Source organism: Mesoplodon bidens (genome assembly GCF_964165515.1).
Source record: "Mesoplodon bidens genome assembly, chromosome: 3".
Taxonomy (NCBI): Eukaryota; Metazoa; Chordata; class Mammalia; order Artiodactyla; family Ziphiidae; genus Mesoplodon; species Mesoplodon bidens.
In genome coordinates, this window is record NC_138178.1 from 94870123 (window position 1) to 94885499 (window position 15377).

Here is a 15377-nt window from a genome sequence, read left to right on the forward strand (position 1 = left end):
AATAATGAGCTGAGCTCAATTGCTTGCTGTGTATTTTGCAGCACAACTAATCCCTCATATTTGTGCTTTCCACCCACATGTCTTTTATTGTTTGCTCTAGGGAAGAAAAAGCCTCACCTCTGAAGCAACCTACACCTTCTCTCTGCCCTGTGGCTCTCTCACCTCCTCCACTGTAGACAAAGCTCTGTCCAACCACTGCAGACACATCCATTTGTCTCCCCCAGTATTAGCACTTCTTGAGCTTTCTGGGGGCCGGTGGTTTAAAGGCGAGAACAGCGATGCTATCAGGCGGCTGACCCTCACTTCAGCTCAGCTCTCAGCCAGCTCAATGTTTATAATAATTCTCAATCTCGTGCTTACTGGTCCCTCAGCTCCCTCAGCTGGGCAGCTGCTCAGAGTCCTTTAAAGGCAGAACTTTCCCCAACAATTTTAGGGTTGGCAAAAGGTAGCTGTTCTTCCCACCCTGTGATTGCTTCCCGACTAAGACGGATTCCTGCCATCCTTCATTTTGGTCAAACCATCAGGCACAGAGAACATTAGAGCAATTGCTTTTTCCTCTTACACCTTATTCATTACCACCCGTCACCACACCTCAGACTGTCACCTCTACTCCGTCCCCAAGAAGCATGAAGAGAGAAATGATCGACTTACACAGGCTGACAGAGAGTTCTTAGAATGTATTTTTGTTCACCTGAAAAATAAAACTTTTAAAAAATATACAGGACTTTTTGAGTACAGGTATATCTTAAATGGCTGAATTATAAATAATGTCTCTGGTCACACTCACAGCTAGAGCTGGAGCTAATGTCCCAATTCCAGTGAAGGCGTTAGAGTCAGGAGACCAGCAGCTGGACCCACGAGTGGTTTCTCTAGACTCTGATCCATCCCAAAGTGGATTAAACAGTCCAGAATGCAGGGGTCAGGATGGGGACAGGGGATTGGACTCCCAGATGTTCTCTTGCAAGTTCAAAGGATTCTTGGAATAAGAGATCGAGTTACAAATTATTAAAATATAGGACTAAAAATTCACACAGTAAATATAAATTACAGGCTATTATTTAAGTTATAAAGTGGCATTTTATGTTTCTTCCCCCAGGCCCTCACCAAAAATTTAAAAAGGCCTCAGGGCTTCCTAATGACCGAAGTGCTCAGAAATCTTCAACCAATACACCTTGGGGGTGCAACCAGCCTGCCCCTAGGCTATGATAGCTCATCTGCTATTATCTTGCCCACACCAGGACATGGCTTAAAGCAAGGCTGCTGTCCTGTAAACTTGGGTCAGAGCTAACTGGAGTGTAAGTCAGAAAACTGGAGAGACAAATTGTTTCAGGACTCAGGTGGACAAGTTGTTGTTGTCATTGTTTTAAAGTGCCTCATTTCCCAAAAAGGAAACACGAAGGGGTTTGATATCTTGTCACTACCCACACTCAACTGCCTAAAAACAAGTGGCGGAAGGAAACGGAATCCAAATTGAGGATGTATAATTCTTGCTGCCCCAGAGCTAGCTCTACATATGTCATTTCACTCGATGTTTCTCATCTCAATAAAAGTATAGGCTGCATATAAGTAGAGCTTATCAGGAGAGGTAAATACAAGCCAATTTAACCTTCCTACGGCTGGTCTATTATCTGGCTATCCAAACACAATCCTGAGGTTGAAGCCCACCTTTCGGCCTTTTGCGTTCCACAGTACAATTCATAACCAGAGGGTGTGCTCAAAGCTCTGGTTTCACAACAGATTTCGTCCTAATCACAGGGCTACACTGTCACTACAGGCTCAGGGAAGAGGGAAGGTGAAGGTGATTACTGAAACGAGACCAGATCTTGAAGAGCAGGGAAAAAAAAAAGATAAAACACTTGTGAGCCACTCTACTTACAAAAGCTTGCTCTTCCTAAAAGAACTCTGTGAGAAGGCCAAGGGGTGAAGCACAGAGGCATTGCTTTTTCCCTTCCTTCTTCCCTGGCCCATATCCAGATACTTAGGGCTGCAACAGAAAGCCTCTTAGGTGGGGGCACTAAGGTGGGAAGAGGAGAGCAGGGGATCAGTACATTCCCCACCCTCCCTGAACTGCTTCTACTTCTCCAAAGGTTTTCCATTGTCCTTTCAACAAGTTTAAGAATGATTAGACTTTTGTCTTCTCTAACCCTATCGTGTCATAAATCTATCTTTCTGAAACAGGAGGGGGAAAAGGGGAAAGAGTGGGTAATGAAAAAAGTGTTTGTGCCCTTTTGGCTAGCTGCACTTTGGGGGCCAGCAAATAGCCCTTGCTTAGCCCCATCCATCAGTCAGTAGCTACCCAGGGTGTGGGAGGATACATGTAGTTATATGTAATTATAGTTTCTAGTGCATATGTCAACAACTATATACAGGGATCTATAAATTAAATGCATCTGTGGCCACTGCAACTAGGTTGACGTACCTGAGCTCCACTACTTTTGGTGCCCTCCTCCTTGCGAGAGCTTCGGCTTATTAAAGAAGAGCCCCTACAGCTCCCTCCTTCCCCTGAGTCTTGGGGGAAAGCCCGAGTCACCCCTCCACGTAAGATACCGAAGAGCCAGCGGCGCAGAAGGGTTCGGTGCTGGGATCTCCCTACCCCTCCCCCCATCCCCCTTATGGCTCAGGGCCCTGGCGCAGCACGGTCCTAGGAAGACAAAACCCCGAACCCCCGGAGAATCGTGGTCCCTTGGCTGAAGATCCGACTTCAGGCCCCTCGCCCCTGCGGCGAGCGCGCGATCGTCGGGGGAAGGGAGGCGTTCACTCCCGTGGGGGTCACTCCCGCGGGCTCCCCGCCCGGTCCTGCTGCAAAGTCCTGCCCCCGGGCTTGGGGAGGATGGTTTCCGGCCACCCCTGGCACGGAGGGGTTCAACGACTCCCGGGCGCCGCCGCCGCTTCCTTCTCGTCCTCTTCGGCCCCCTGCGGCTGCTCCAGCGGCCCGGCCAGGGGGCTGTCGGCAGAAGGCTCAGGAGACACGGGCCGCGCCGCCTGCAGCGGGGGCGCGGCGCGCGGCGCCTCGCGGCGGGACGACCCCGTGGTGTTGGGCCCCGCCGCAGCCGCCGCCCCTGAAGTCCCGGACGGGCCGGTGGCGTTGGAGCCGCCGGGGGGCGGGCCGGCGGCTCCTCCCGAGGTCCCGGCGCCCACCGGCTGCCAGATGAGGCTGTAGTAGACGGCGAGCACGATGGCGGCCAGCGACACGGAGAGCACGTAAGCGAACACGGTGGCGAGTCGGACCCACTTCTTGTTGGTCTTGGCCGCCATCTTCGCCTTCTTGTCCCCGGTGTAGGTGGCCGGCTTGCCCCGCTCGGCCGGGGCCGCGTCTCGCTCCTTCATGGGAGGGCCCCGGCCTTTGCCCCGGTGCTCCACGGCCCCGGCTGGAGGGGGCCTGGCGGCCTGCAAGGACTGGGCAAGGGGCGGCCCGGTGCCCTCGGTTCCCGGCCACTCGGCTCTCCGCCGCCGCTCCTCACGCCGCCAGCCCGCAGCCCGCCACCGCGTCGCTGCAGCCGCCGCCGGGGCCTGGACCAGTCACCGCCGCCAGCGCCGCCGCCGCCGCCGGCCCGTCAGCTGCTTCCCGGCCGCCGCCACAGCCACAGCCGCCACAGTCGCCCGGCTCCGAGTCCCCATCCGCCGCCGCCGCCGCCTGCCCGGCCGCCGGCCGCCCGGTCTCCAGTGGCCGCGCGGACAGCGCTCTCTTCTCCTGCCCGGTTCCCCCGCCTCTCGCGCCGGCAACAAGGGGCGGGAGAGGGCGCTGCTGGGGGCTGCCTCTTAAAAGGGCGACGGCGGGGTCCGGAAGTACCGCACGGGGAGGCGGGCTGCAGGCGGGCGCCGCGAGCCCCGCCGGGACGCCCCGTTAAGAGACAGTTAACGGAGGCTGGCTCTTAAAAGGGCAACGTCGCCGCAGCCCCTTACGGGCTGGCGCGGCGACGGTGGGAGCCCGGGGCGCTTCTTTAAAAGGGGAACGGCGTCGTTTGGGGCGGAGTGGTGAACTGGAATGGGGGCGGGGAGGGGCGGTCGGAGCGCAGAGCTGTCAACTCTGGCGCCTCCCCTCTGTGTCCAGACTGTCCGAAGTGACAGGTGGTATAGCAGCAACGGCTTCCGCTCCCAGGCCCCAGGCCTCAGTTTACCCCCAGAAGTGGGGGTGATTTCACGTTGGTGCTCTCGACTCGCGCCCCGTTCCACGTACCCGCCGGGCGAGGCTTTCAGACCCCTTTACACCTAGCGAGTCTGGACCATGTCGTCTGGCGTAGGCAGCCAAGGAAGCTGGAGCGTGCACTGTGGTTACAGGTGGTCGCGCCCTTTCCCAGCCCTCACCCCCCACCCGCCGCCGGATCCCGCCTGGGCTTCAGGGCTCTCCCTATTCTCTGTCCTCGGAGATCCCCGAGTCGGCGGCCCAGACCTTCCACAGCTTTCGGGACAGTACAAGTGCTGAACTGTTTCTCCTCCCACCTTAGTCCTGAAGTTTGCAACAGGTCCCAGGTCCCGCTTTGGGGGGATTCCGACTCCCGGGTTTGGGCTTGATTCATGGACTCAAGAGGCTGCCCTGAACCGGTGGAGCGGTTTACAGTACAGGGCTTTTGCCCTCTCTGATCCTCTCCAGGTCTCAGAGCCTGCCATCCTTCCCAAGTGAGGCTTGTCATCCCTCGTTTAGGTGCTGACGAACCCCTCCAAGCTCGGACTCTCAGTAGCCGCTTACCCTGTGCCTTCCCCCTCCTTCAGCCCTCTTCTCTTTTGGCTTCTCTCCTCCCCATTCCCTGTCTATGAGGTTTTCTAGAATTTCTGGTTCTTTCCTCCTTGAGTTCTACTTCCTGTGTTCCCACAGCTAGGTGTGTGGACCTCCTGGGTATCTCAGTGGGTGTGGGAGACTGCCTTGGGGGGGGGTGGGGAGAGAACCCAATTAGGTCGGTCCTAATTGGGTTCTGTGGGCGAACCACCCCTCCTGACTCCTGGCTTCAGACTCTGTGGGGCTGGATCATCTCTGCCTTTTCCATTTCCCCTCTTCCACAGGAACCCTTAGCTTCCAGACACCATGCCCCCTGATGAAGAAGCCCCACCCCAGCACTGCTGCCCTGCCTCCCCCACTGCACAGAAGTCAAGTGGCTACCAGAGCTGAGTGTGTTGATCAGGGCTGGAACTCCAGGCCCATAGCCCAGCCCCTGACTCCTGAAGCTCAGGTGCGAGTCTGCCACTAGCAATGGCCAACTGGATGCTTATTTCAAGAACAGGCTGCCTTTTTACTTTCTGAGAGATTTTAAGGACATTGAAAGTTTGGAGTGCTTATTGCCTTCTGCAGGCTGATGGGGAAAAGACAACCACTCCTTCCCCAACCTGCTGCCAGGGTGGCCAGAGCCCGTCTAGCAGGGCGACCTGTTAAGCCAAAATCCCTGAATTGCCTCTGGATGTTGAACTCTCTCTCCACCTTACTCTCTGGCCTTCCTGGCAGGACCGATCATACCAGCTGCACCAAGGTGAATTATTCTTAAAAGATTCCAGGTGAGGCCAACCCAAAGCCTCCTTCCATCTGCTTCCTTGAATGCACTCTGAATTTCTTCTGTTGCAAATTAAACTTCTTTCTTCTTGCTTGGCTCCCAGCGGAGTAGGAAAACAGCCTGTCACTTTTTTCCACACTGAAGAATAGATATACTTGAAGCCCCTATTCAATTCCTCTCACCCTATTCTTCTCCAAACTAAACAGTGCCAGATTCTTTAACCTGTCATCAATAAGCCGTATTTATTATCTGGATTTACATAGTGTCTTTTACCCTAGGAACTCAAAATGCTTTCAGATATAATTGAGGCTGATCTCCCTGGTGCCTGAGCCATTAAGAAACCATTAGTGTATTCCTATTGCAGGCAACTAAACGGCCCCCTGGCGGCCTGAAAGTGAATATGCTTCTCTAAGTGCCTCTCCTGGACTAAGGGTAGGCAGAATCAGAGCAGAGAATCAAGGCAGCTTGGGGATAGAATGGGCCCAAAAGGTCCTCTTTTGTAAAAACCCTCATGGACCCTAGAACCTTCCCCACAGCATCCCTATGGAGCACTCTCCAGCATTAGCTAAAAGACCCTCCATGTTGGTGTACGTTATTGTCTGCTCTCTAAGGCAGCCCTTTCAGGCTTCGGAAAGTTCTGACCAATTGTAACAGCATCCACACCTTTATTATGTGCTAGGCACCATGCTAAGCACTTACATTCCTTGTCTCATTTGTCTTACAACAGTCTATCAGGTAGTTACTATTTATCTTCATTTTAGAGATGAAGAAATTGCCTCAAAAAAGTTCAGTAACTTCCCCAAGGTCACATAGCTAGATAGAATTCAAACCTGAGTCTTTCTGACTCTAGAGCATTAGATACCGATCTCTGTTCCACTCTGCCTCACTGGCAGAGCTGAACTTTGTCTCTGTAGTGGATATTGGGAGTACCACGCACATCACCCTCAGGATGGAGGCGCTCATTCCTCCAGCTGCTAGGAATGTTGGCTACTGATGGCTCCCAGCTGCCACTGTCCCTGGGAATTGCCCTCAGGCACCAAAGGAAGCTGTATCTCTCTCTTGGCCTACAAGACCAATAAACAGGGCCAAGCTGCAACAAAACCCAGCCAGAGATGTGCAGGGTTCCTGCTAGGGAAGGAGGAGGGCTCTATCCCCAAGGAGCTGCGGAAGTAGCCAGCATGGACTGGCAGGAGCAGGAGAGGATGTATTGGCTGGATCGAGGGGGAGGTGAATACTAAGTTGAATGAGGGGGTGTTTATTGATATGGGAACACTCTCCCATGAAACAGGATTTAACATCCTGACAAGGATCCTGGGAGACAGGCTCACCAAGTGAAATGGAAATGCCAGAAGTATCATGGCAGAAGATGGAAGAAGGGTTCAAAAAGCTCAGAGAAGTGGGCATGCTCTACTGGGTATTCTATGTAAGATCAGAAACCCACTTAAGTTCTGCAGGAGGGCCCAGAGGATACTCTGGTTATCAAAGCAAAGAGGAGTGCACTGGTGAGAAGCTGACTTTTGGCTGTCCTACGCAGGCCAGGGCTGACAGCAAGAGGCCAAAACAGAACCGGCTCCCTAATAGCAATGGGGATGTTAGGACTGCGAAATGATAGAAGCCAGAGATTGGCACACTATTGTAATAAGCAGCAAGTCGCAGTGTCAGTTCGGGAGGGGGGTGGTCCTGACAATAGAGCTATGCAGATGGTTAAAAGTTCGTAGCACCTCTGGGGCAAATTAGTGCGAAGAGTGTCTTTTTTTTCACATTTTTGCAAGTCACTTAAATGTGGCTTTAGAGACAACAGCTGGATTCTCATATCTGCTTTGGTTGGCAATATGTTGTTTTGCTTAAAATACGTGACGGGGGCTTCCCTGGTGACGCGGTGGTTGAGAGTCTGCCTACCGATGCAGAGGACATGGGTTCGTGCCCCGGTCTGGGAGGATCCCACATGCCATGGGGCGGCTGGGCTCGTGAGCCATGGCCACTGAGCCTGCGCGTCTGGAGCCTGTGCTCCGCAACGGGAGAGGCCACAGCAGTGAGAGGCCCGCGTACCGCAAAGAAAAAAGAAAATTAAAAACAATATATGTGAAGAAAATCCAGCCTCACGAATATATGTATTAACAGTTGGAAAAGAGAGGAGCATTTTAATAGACTTTTCAGCTAATTGTGGGCATTTTCCTTTGATACTACACCAAAACTCAACAAGTAGTATTTTCTTAAATGGTAGTTGTAATGTAGAGTATGAAACTATGTCAGTGAACTTTTTGTACTCAATCATATTAAAGTCTATTGATCTACCTTGCATTCTGAACGGCTCTTCTACCTATGCATGATTTTGTAACATCCTTTGGTCATTTGGAAAATATTGGTTCATTGAATTATACAGATCTTTCAAATATTGATACAATTCATTATACAGTACTAAAAATCATATTTGTTAGTATCATCGGAAAAAGTTTTAAGTATTGGGAATCTGTCAAGTTCATGATAGTGCATACAAGTTTCCTAAAATTCTAATTTTCATTTGAAAGCTCAAATTGTATCATTGGCAAAAAATACTATCAGTTGCTTTCCTCAAAGTCACAGGCCTACTTGGTTTGAATCTGAGAAAATATCTGCCAGATAACCAAGTCTGGATGACCATAGTTTACCTGTCAGTTATTTTGTCGAGTGAAAATGGTGTTCTATGAAAAAAATGGCTAGTTTAGCTCATACTCAATTGCACAATTGCTTTTTCTTGAGAGAACCATTATATTTCTGGGTGCAGTATGGTACTTTCTATTTAATTACAGAGAATATTAAAAAGACATGTTTTTAAGGGTTATGATTTAATAAAATTTAACAAATTTTATTGCTTCATTAAGGACATTCTTAAGTGAAACTGACGCTTTTCTTCCCTTCCTCCCTCCCTCCCTTTCTTCCTTCCTTCCTACCTTCCTGCCTTCCTTCCTTCCCCTTTCCTCCCTCCCTCCGTCCTGTCTTTCTTTTTTTCTTTTTCCTTCCTTCTTTTTTTACAATGAACTACCAGAACAGTTTAGTGCCACTGCCTTGGTTTGATAAGGTGCCAGAAATTTTATCCAACATTGTGTTTGCACCATCAGTGCAAATATCAACACAGTTTAAAAGGTATATAATGTCTTAGTATTATTATGCAAATATTTTGACCTTGTGAAATACCTGAAATGGTCTCAGGAACCCCCAGCCATCTGCAGACCACACACAGAATTGCTGAGCTGTACAATGAAAAGAAATCAGGAATGAAAGATCAGGAGTTTGGTGACAGTTGTTCCAATAAAAAGTCACGATACCTTGTCTGGTTTCCAGACCTGACTCAATTTTCAGATCTAGAACCCTTTTTTTTTTTTTAATTTACTTACTTTATTTTTATTTATTTTTGGCTGCGTTGGGTCTTTGTTGCTGTGCATGGGCTTTCTCTAGTTGCAGCGAGCGGGGGCTACTCTTCATTGCAGTGCGCTGGCTTCTCATTATGGTGGCTTCTCTTGCTGTGGAGCATGGGCTCTAGGCACGTGGGCTTCAGTAGTTGTGGCACGCAGGCTCAGTAGTTGTGGCTCACAGGCTCTAGAGCACAGGCTCAGTAGTTGTGGTGCACGGGCTTAGTTGCTCCGCGGCATGTGGGATCTTCCCGGACCAGGGCTCAAACCCGTGTCCCCTGCATTGGCAGGTGGCAGATCCAGAACTCTTTGACTGAAGGAGAGGTTGGGTCTCCAGGAGGAAGGCTTCCATAATACTATGGCAGTACAGTAATGATTTTCTACTCCTTCCCCAAAGGGACCTATGGCCATTTACTTGGGTAACTGTACAGTGGGGAAAGTGGAATAGCCAAACATTTTAAGGTCATGCCGTGTCTGAGTTGACACCGATATCTGGAGACCCGAATCATCATCATGGCTGCCTGGTAGAGTGGCCCTACATAAAAGTATGTACAGGCTCATGGGCTGTAGAAAACGGCTTGATGAGTTGGTTAGAGGCCTAGAAAGGGAAACAGTGGAAAATTGGGAAGAAGAAGAGGCACGTGAATGTATCTATGGGAGTTGACACAAAGTGTGAAGATCTATACATTGCATGTTAATGTCCACCCGAGAGCATCCACCATGGAGGAGAGGCTAAATAGCCAAGTAGATAGAATGACTTGGCTAGTTGACATTAGCCAGCCTCTGTCATCTACCACTTGTGCTGGCCCAACTGGCACATGGAAAAGTGGTCATGTTGCCATAGATGGAGGCTACACATAGGCATATAGCGTATGACGGCAGGCGTGCACCCAGCAGAATGGGCTCCCACTCACCAAGGCTGGCCTTTTTATTGTTGCTGCCAAATCTCCAACCTGCCAACATCTGATGTTACTTGGTAATAAGGTGACTACATTGCACCTGTTCTAATTGGGAAGGCTTGATGATTCATCTTGACTTGAATCAGCATGTGTTCTGGATGGCTTTTCTTTCCTGCTAAAGGCCTCAACCAGCACCACTCTCTGAGAGCTTAAAGAGTGTCTGATTCACAGATATGGGATCTCACATAACATTACATCAGACCAAAAGTCCCACTTTACAGCAAAATGGGCACATGGTTGTAGAATCTTCTGGGCCCATCACATTCATCGCTATCCACTGGTGAATAGAGTTGATAGAGTGAAAGAAAAGCCTTTCAAAGGTGCAGCTGAAGCACTGTTTTAGAGATGATGGGACGCCATGCTCCAGGATGAAGTATGTACCCTATTCAATAACTATAATATGGTGCTATGGACCAACAGGTAGAATATAAAAGCCTAATAAACAAGGGGTTGAAGTAGGAATAACCCCACTCACCATCACTCCCAGTGATTCTTTGGGGGGAATTCGTGGTTCCTATTCCTACAGTTCTAGGACCTCTGGGTTTAGAGAATCTAGTTCCCAGAGGTAGAACACTTCCACGAGGGCACACAGAAAAAGAATCCCATCAATTTTAAGTGTGGCTGCTTCCTGCCTTTTAGGTTCCTTGTACCAAGACACCAGCAGGCAAAAAAAAAAAAAAAAAAAGAGTCGCTTCCTGCCAGGGGTACTTGACCCTGATCCTTGGGAAGAGATAGGGCTGCTGCTATATAATGGGGTCAGGGAAGAAGATGTTTGGCACCCAGGCGACCCTCTAGGGTGTCTCTTGGTACTCCCTTGCCCAATTTTGGTAGTAAGTGGACGATTCAGCAGCATGGTTTGAAAAGGGCATGGTGGTTAGGAGCTCAGACTCCTTGGGGAATGAGGATCTGAGTCACCCCACCAGGTAAGCCACCTAGACCAGGAGAGGTACAAGCTGAAGGTAAAGAGAATCTAGAATGGGTAATGGAGGGATGCTGAATATCAGTGTGACACCAAGACAAGCTTCAGTAGTGGGTGCTAAGTTCAACCTACTTACCTTCCTATAAGTTTCTCAGAGGAAACAATCACTAGAATTCTGGAGGGGCTATTCCCAGGCAGAGGGTGCTTACCATATGATGCAAAGAGTTCCAGGCTGTGCAAAGGGGGTACTGTCATGGTTGCTATAGTGCACTACCCAGATCCTGCCTCTGGGACCAAGAAGCTTATCCCCAAGTTGCTAGGAGTGTTGTCTGCTGAGCGCTCACAGCTGAGTCTCTCCCTGGGCATTTCCGTCAGCTGCCAAAGGTAGCTGCCTTGACTGACTTCATGAGGGATAATCTGCCTAGTCAATGTTGCTGGGTCGGGGTGGGGCGTTCAGTCTCAGTTGGGGCAGCTCTGAAGTGTCATCCCAACCCCCGAGCTCCCTGTGGAGGCGTCCTTTGTTGTGACTGCATCCTTGATCAATTTCTTCCTCTGCTCAGTCTTCATTCCTTCACTCCCTCAGATGTGTTGTTTCTGAGAGCACTTCCCAATATACTTCCTACAAGAAGCAGATCTGTTTCATAATGTTTCATGAGAAACCTGACCTAAGACAGTCACCTCAGCTACCTAAGATTCCAACCTTTAGGACCCAGGTGAACAAGTCTCATCCATTTGAAGGTGGACCACCTGACCACCTTTATGTCCATGTTGTGGTTCCCTCCACCAGCCCTCACAGAATGTCAGGTACATCCTACATCCTGGCCACCTTCCACCAAATGCCCTCCAGCTTGTACGTTTCCCTGTGATAAAGCCACTGAGACTGAAGTCCCTGAGTGCATTAGATGTGGTCTGACATGCCAAGAATGAGAATGCGACCGACTGTTTCTTGGTTCTAGAGCCCTGGCTGCACACTGGAACCAAGACTGAAGCTCTTTGGAAATCCAAACGCCTCACTTCCTTCCCCTCTCGCCACCCACCCATCCCAGGTCCTGAATCAGTGGGTCTGGGAACAGCAAGGAGCATCCAGTGTTACCAGAGCTTCCCAGACGATTCTGATTGCTATCAAGATGGACAGTCACTGGGCTCAGTACTCCACTTTAATTCAGCAGCCTGAGTCTGTCCGTTTTTTTGGCAGCCTTCTCGTTTGACTCATATGAAGCTGGCTGTCAGTGAAAACCCTCAGTTTTATTCACACATGCTTCTGCTAAGCCGCTACTTCCCCACCCTGTCCTTGTACAGTTGGTGCCTTGGAGCTAAGTCCGGATCTCTCAGTTAAGCCCTGTTCATTTTACCTTGTGAGGTTCAGGCCGTTGCTCCAGCAGGTTAGGGAGTTTTGGGATCCTGAGTCTGTCTCTCAACACCTCCCCTATCCTCACTGGCTTCCTGCTATTCACAAAGTTGAGGGGCCGGTTCACTGTGGCTTTGCCCAGGTCCTGATAAACAGATGGACCAGGACGGGGGTAAGGAGAGAAGCAATCAATCAATTCTGAGGGCACTCCTTATGTGCAATGCACCATGCCCACCTGGAGAAGGATGTTGTCTAACTTATTTCCGTCACACTTATGAAAACGGGTCCATTTCACAGACAGACAAACAGAGGCAGAGAAGATGAGTAATGTGTCCAAGAATACCCGGTGGGGGGAAAAGCTGATCCTTTTCCTGCCATCTTCAGCTCTCATCTCTAGGTTTGTCATCTCTCAGAGAAAGTGACAAGGTTGGCCCTTCTGATGGGACAGAGATTTTTAGAGCTGGAAGGAATCTTGGAAATGATCAAAAACTTAACAGATCAGGGAGCTCAGGTAACTTGCCAAGATCTCACAGCTAACCTTTGCTCTGGTTGAGATTAAAATCTAGGTTTCTTGAGGATGGATCCAGTGTTCCCCTAGTTACACCTCCAGGTAAGTTTGATCCAAAATGATACTTCAAAGGGAAACACACATGGGACTGATTCTTTTCCACTTCTAAGTCCAGGCTGGTTCCTTCTATGATTCTGGGAGGGGTTGGCATGAGAGGACAGGCAACGTCTTCCTCCTGGGTTTCTGCAGAGAACTCTTGATCGCCTGTCCTTTTTCCCTAAGGGAGCGGAGCCTCAGCACCTGCTACCCAGCCTTGTCCTTGCCTGCATTCACACTCAGCTCTCAGCATGCAGAGGGTGGCTGGATCTGGAGCCACAGCTGGACATACAGCCGGACTGATGGACACCTCCTGGTCTTCACTGTCACGCCTGCCTCATCAGCTGTGATGGTGTGGAGGTGGTGGGAGGTTGGCATTTGCCCATGATGTGACTTCACGAGTTCAGGCTGCTTGGGGGACAGCCTGCTTCAGGAGCACCCCTAACTCAGCCTGCCCTGGGAAGGTGGGTCCAGGACCTGATCCACACAAACTGCTGGAAAAAAAACCCCACAAAAAGTCCAAAGAGCAAATCAGTGAAGATAGTTGTGGAAAGAATAGCAATATACACTGAGGAGGAAGTAATAAGAAACTGCTTTTCTCCTGTCAGTGTCTACTAACAAGTAATTATAATAATAATAATAATAATAATAATAATATTGAGCTCATGTGCAGGCAGGGTATTAAGTACTTTACATCCATTATATTACTTAATTCTTATAGAGTCCTGTGAGGCATAATTATCCCCATCTTACAGGTAAGAAAGTTGAAGCACAGGACTGTTACAAGATAAACCAGCTAGTAAGTGGCTGGGTTCATAGAGTAGTGAGCCCAGCCTGGCTCCCTGTACCCGACTAGGAAACAGATCTTCGAGGATGCAACATCTGAGCCAATCTTCATTCCAGAAGTAAACTAGCCACTGGCCCAAGACACTCAACAGGCCTCCGGGCTTCTGAACCCCACTGCTTCATCAGGTAAGTCATGGCATCAGGTAAGAAACCCACCTAATCTGACTCTCGTTTGTCTGGTAACTGGGCCACCCAAAGATCTGAGTTCGACTTCCACCGCTAAATTTCTCTGATGAACAGGTTGAGAAACCAAAAAGCAAGAGGTCCCCACACAAAGCCGCCAAGTGAGCAAGTGACTTCGGGACCTGCCCCCAGGGCTCCAGGCCACCAGTATCTCCCTGGGAGACAGCACGACCTTCTATGGCCCAAAGTTCTCACAGCCTTCTGTGTCCCAAAGCTCGGACATGCCAAACTCTCCAGCATACCCATCTTCACAACTGATACAGACCCAGCAGCGACTTCCCTAAGGGTCTGCCTTCGGGGTTCCCAGCCTTTCCCCAGGAGGCACGTGCTCTCCAGTGCGCCCAGCAGGGGGCATCCTCGCCCTTCACCTTCTGCCCTGGGGGGGATGAGATTGGCAGACTGTCTGAGGCGCCCTCTTCTCAGCTCAGCCCAGGAGCCAGTCTCCCAAACTGTGTATCCGTGTGACCTCTCTGATCTTCTCTGTATCCAGTCTACCATTATTTACATAGTATTTTTGTCAACTCACATTTAAAAAAACCTAAATGTATTTTTAAAGGAAAAAAATCCCTGTTGGATGAAGGTTTTCCCAGCTCCCTTTGCTGCTTGGATTTCTTGCATTCTGAGGGCTGCTTTGCAGGATGTGGGCAGGCAAGGACAGACGAAGCTACAGTTGGGGGGTCTCAAGAACAGGGTCCAGGCAGTGTCATCACTGGGTAAAGATGGGTGAGGCTTTGTTCTGTGGATTCAGAGCCTCAAACTTCAGAGCCGGAGATAGAAAGGGTCAAAGAGTAAAGAGCCCTGAAATCCTTGCCTTCCTTGTGGCGCTCCCAATCCTGTGAAATGAGAGAGCCTCCACCTTCCCCATCCCCATGCTGAGGGAGAGAGAGGGGATTGTCTTTCCAGGCCCAAAGTAGAGAGAAGGCTGCAGGGTGGACCAGAGGGAGGGACTTGGGTACGGGAGCAGGGGCGGCTGCAGGTGACAGGTGCAGGGGCTTTGGGAAGGGACAGGGATTTCCCTCGCAAAATGCATTCAAACAGACAGAGAGGGAATCTGATCCCAGGGAGGGAACTGAAGAGCAGGAGGTACCAGAGGGGCCCCCAGAGGGGTCCAAGGCTGGAGGGATGAGGGAGGAGAGATGAGAGACAGCAGAGCTTAGAGGGAGGGCAGGGCGGCTGAGTCCTGAGGGCACAGGGCATGGCAGCATGGAGGATTCCCAAGCTGCTTCCACAGGTTCAGTCAGGCCTTGCTCCAGGATCCACCCTGGTGGTCTTAGAATCATTTTTCCAGGGCTTATTTTTGTGCTAGGAACCCCCTCAGCTCCAACCCCTAGAGGCCCCCATCCTCCTGCCCTGGGCTGGACTGGCCATCAGAGGCAGTTCTAGGGCCTGGGTGAGGGTCCTGTTGTTGTCAGGGTGTGGCACAAATGTCCATGTTGGGACCTGGAACAGAAAACCGGGCCCTGAGAGGGGAAGGAAGTCCGGGGCAGAGCTCCCGGCTACCCCAGCTGGGTTAAGAAGGGTGATGAGAGCAGATTAGGCAAGAGGAAGTGGGCTGGGCTGGACTGGGCTGGGCCAGAGCAGAGTTAGGGCCATGAGCCCTGAGCAGCACCGTGAGCTGAGGCCCCTGCGAGCAGCCCTCCTGCCCCAAG

The 15377-nt window shown here is 50.7% G+C and overlaps 1 protein-coding gene across 1 annotated transcript; it reads right to left on the reverse strand.

Annotated features, from left to right (window-relative positions):
- Positions 1-566: 566 nt before the first annotated feature.
- Positions 567-3901, reverse strand: INAFM2 (InaF motif containing 2). The gene has a single exon (XM_081227517.1). The coding sequence runs from the start codon at positions 3325-3327 to the stop codon at positions 2863-2865; it is 465 nt and encodes a 154-aa protein (XP_081083643.1). The 5' UTR covers positions 3328-3901; the 3' UTR covers positions 567-2862.
- Between the last annotated feature and the right edge of the window lie 11476 nt (positions 3902-15377).

Coding starts and splice junctions, on each gene's coding strand:
- INAFM2 (XM_081227517.1), bottom strand. CDS start 3,327: ATGAAGGAGCGAGACGCGGCCCCGGCCGAGCGGGGCAAGCCGGCCACC.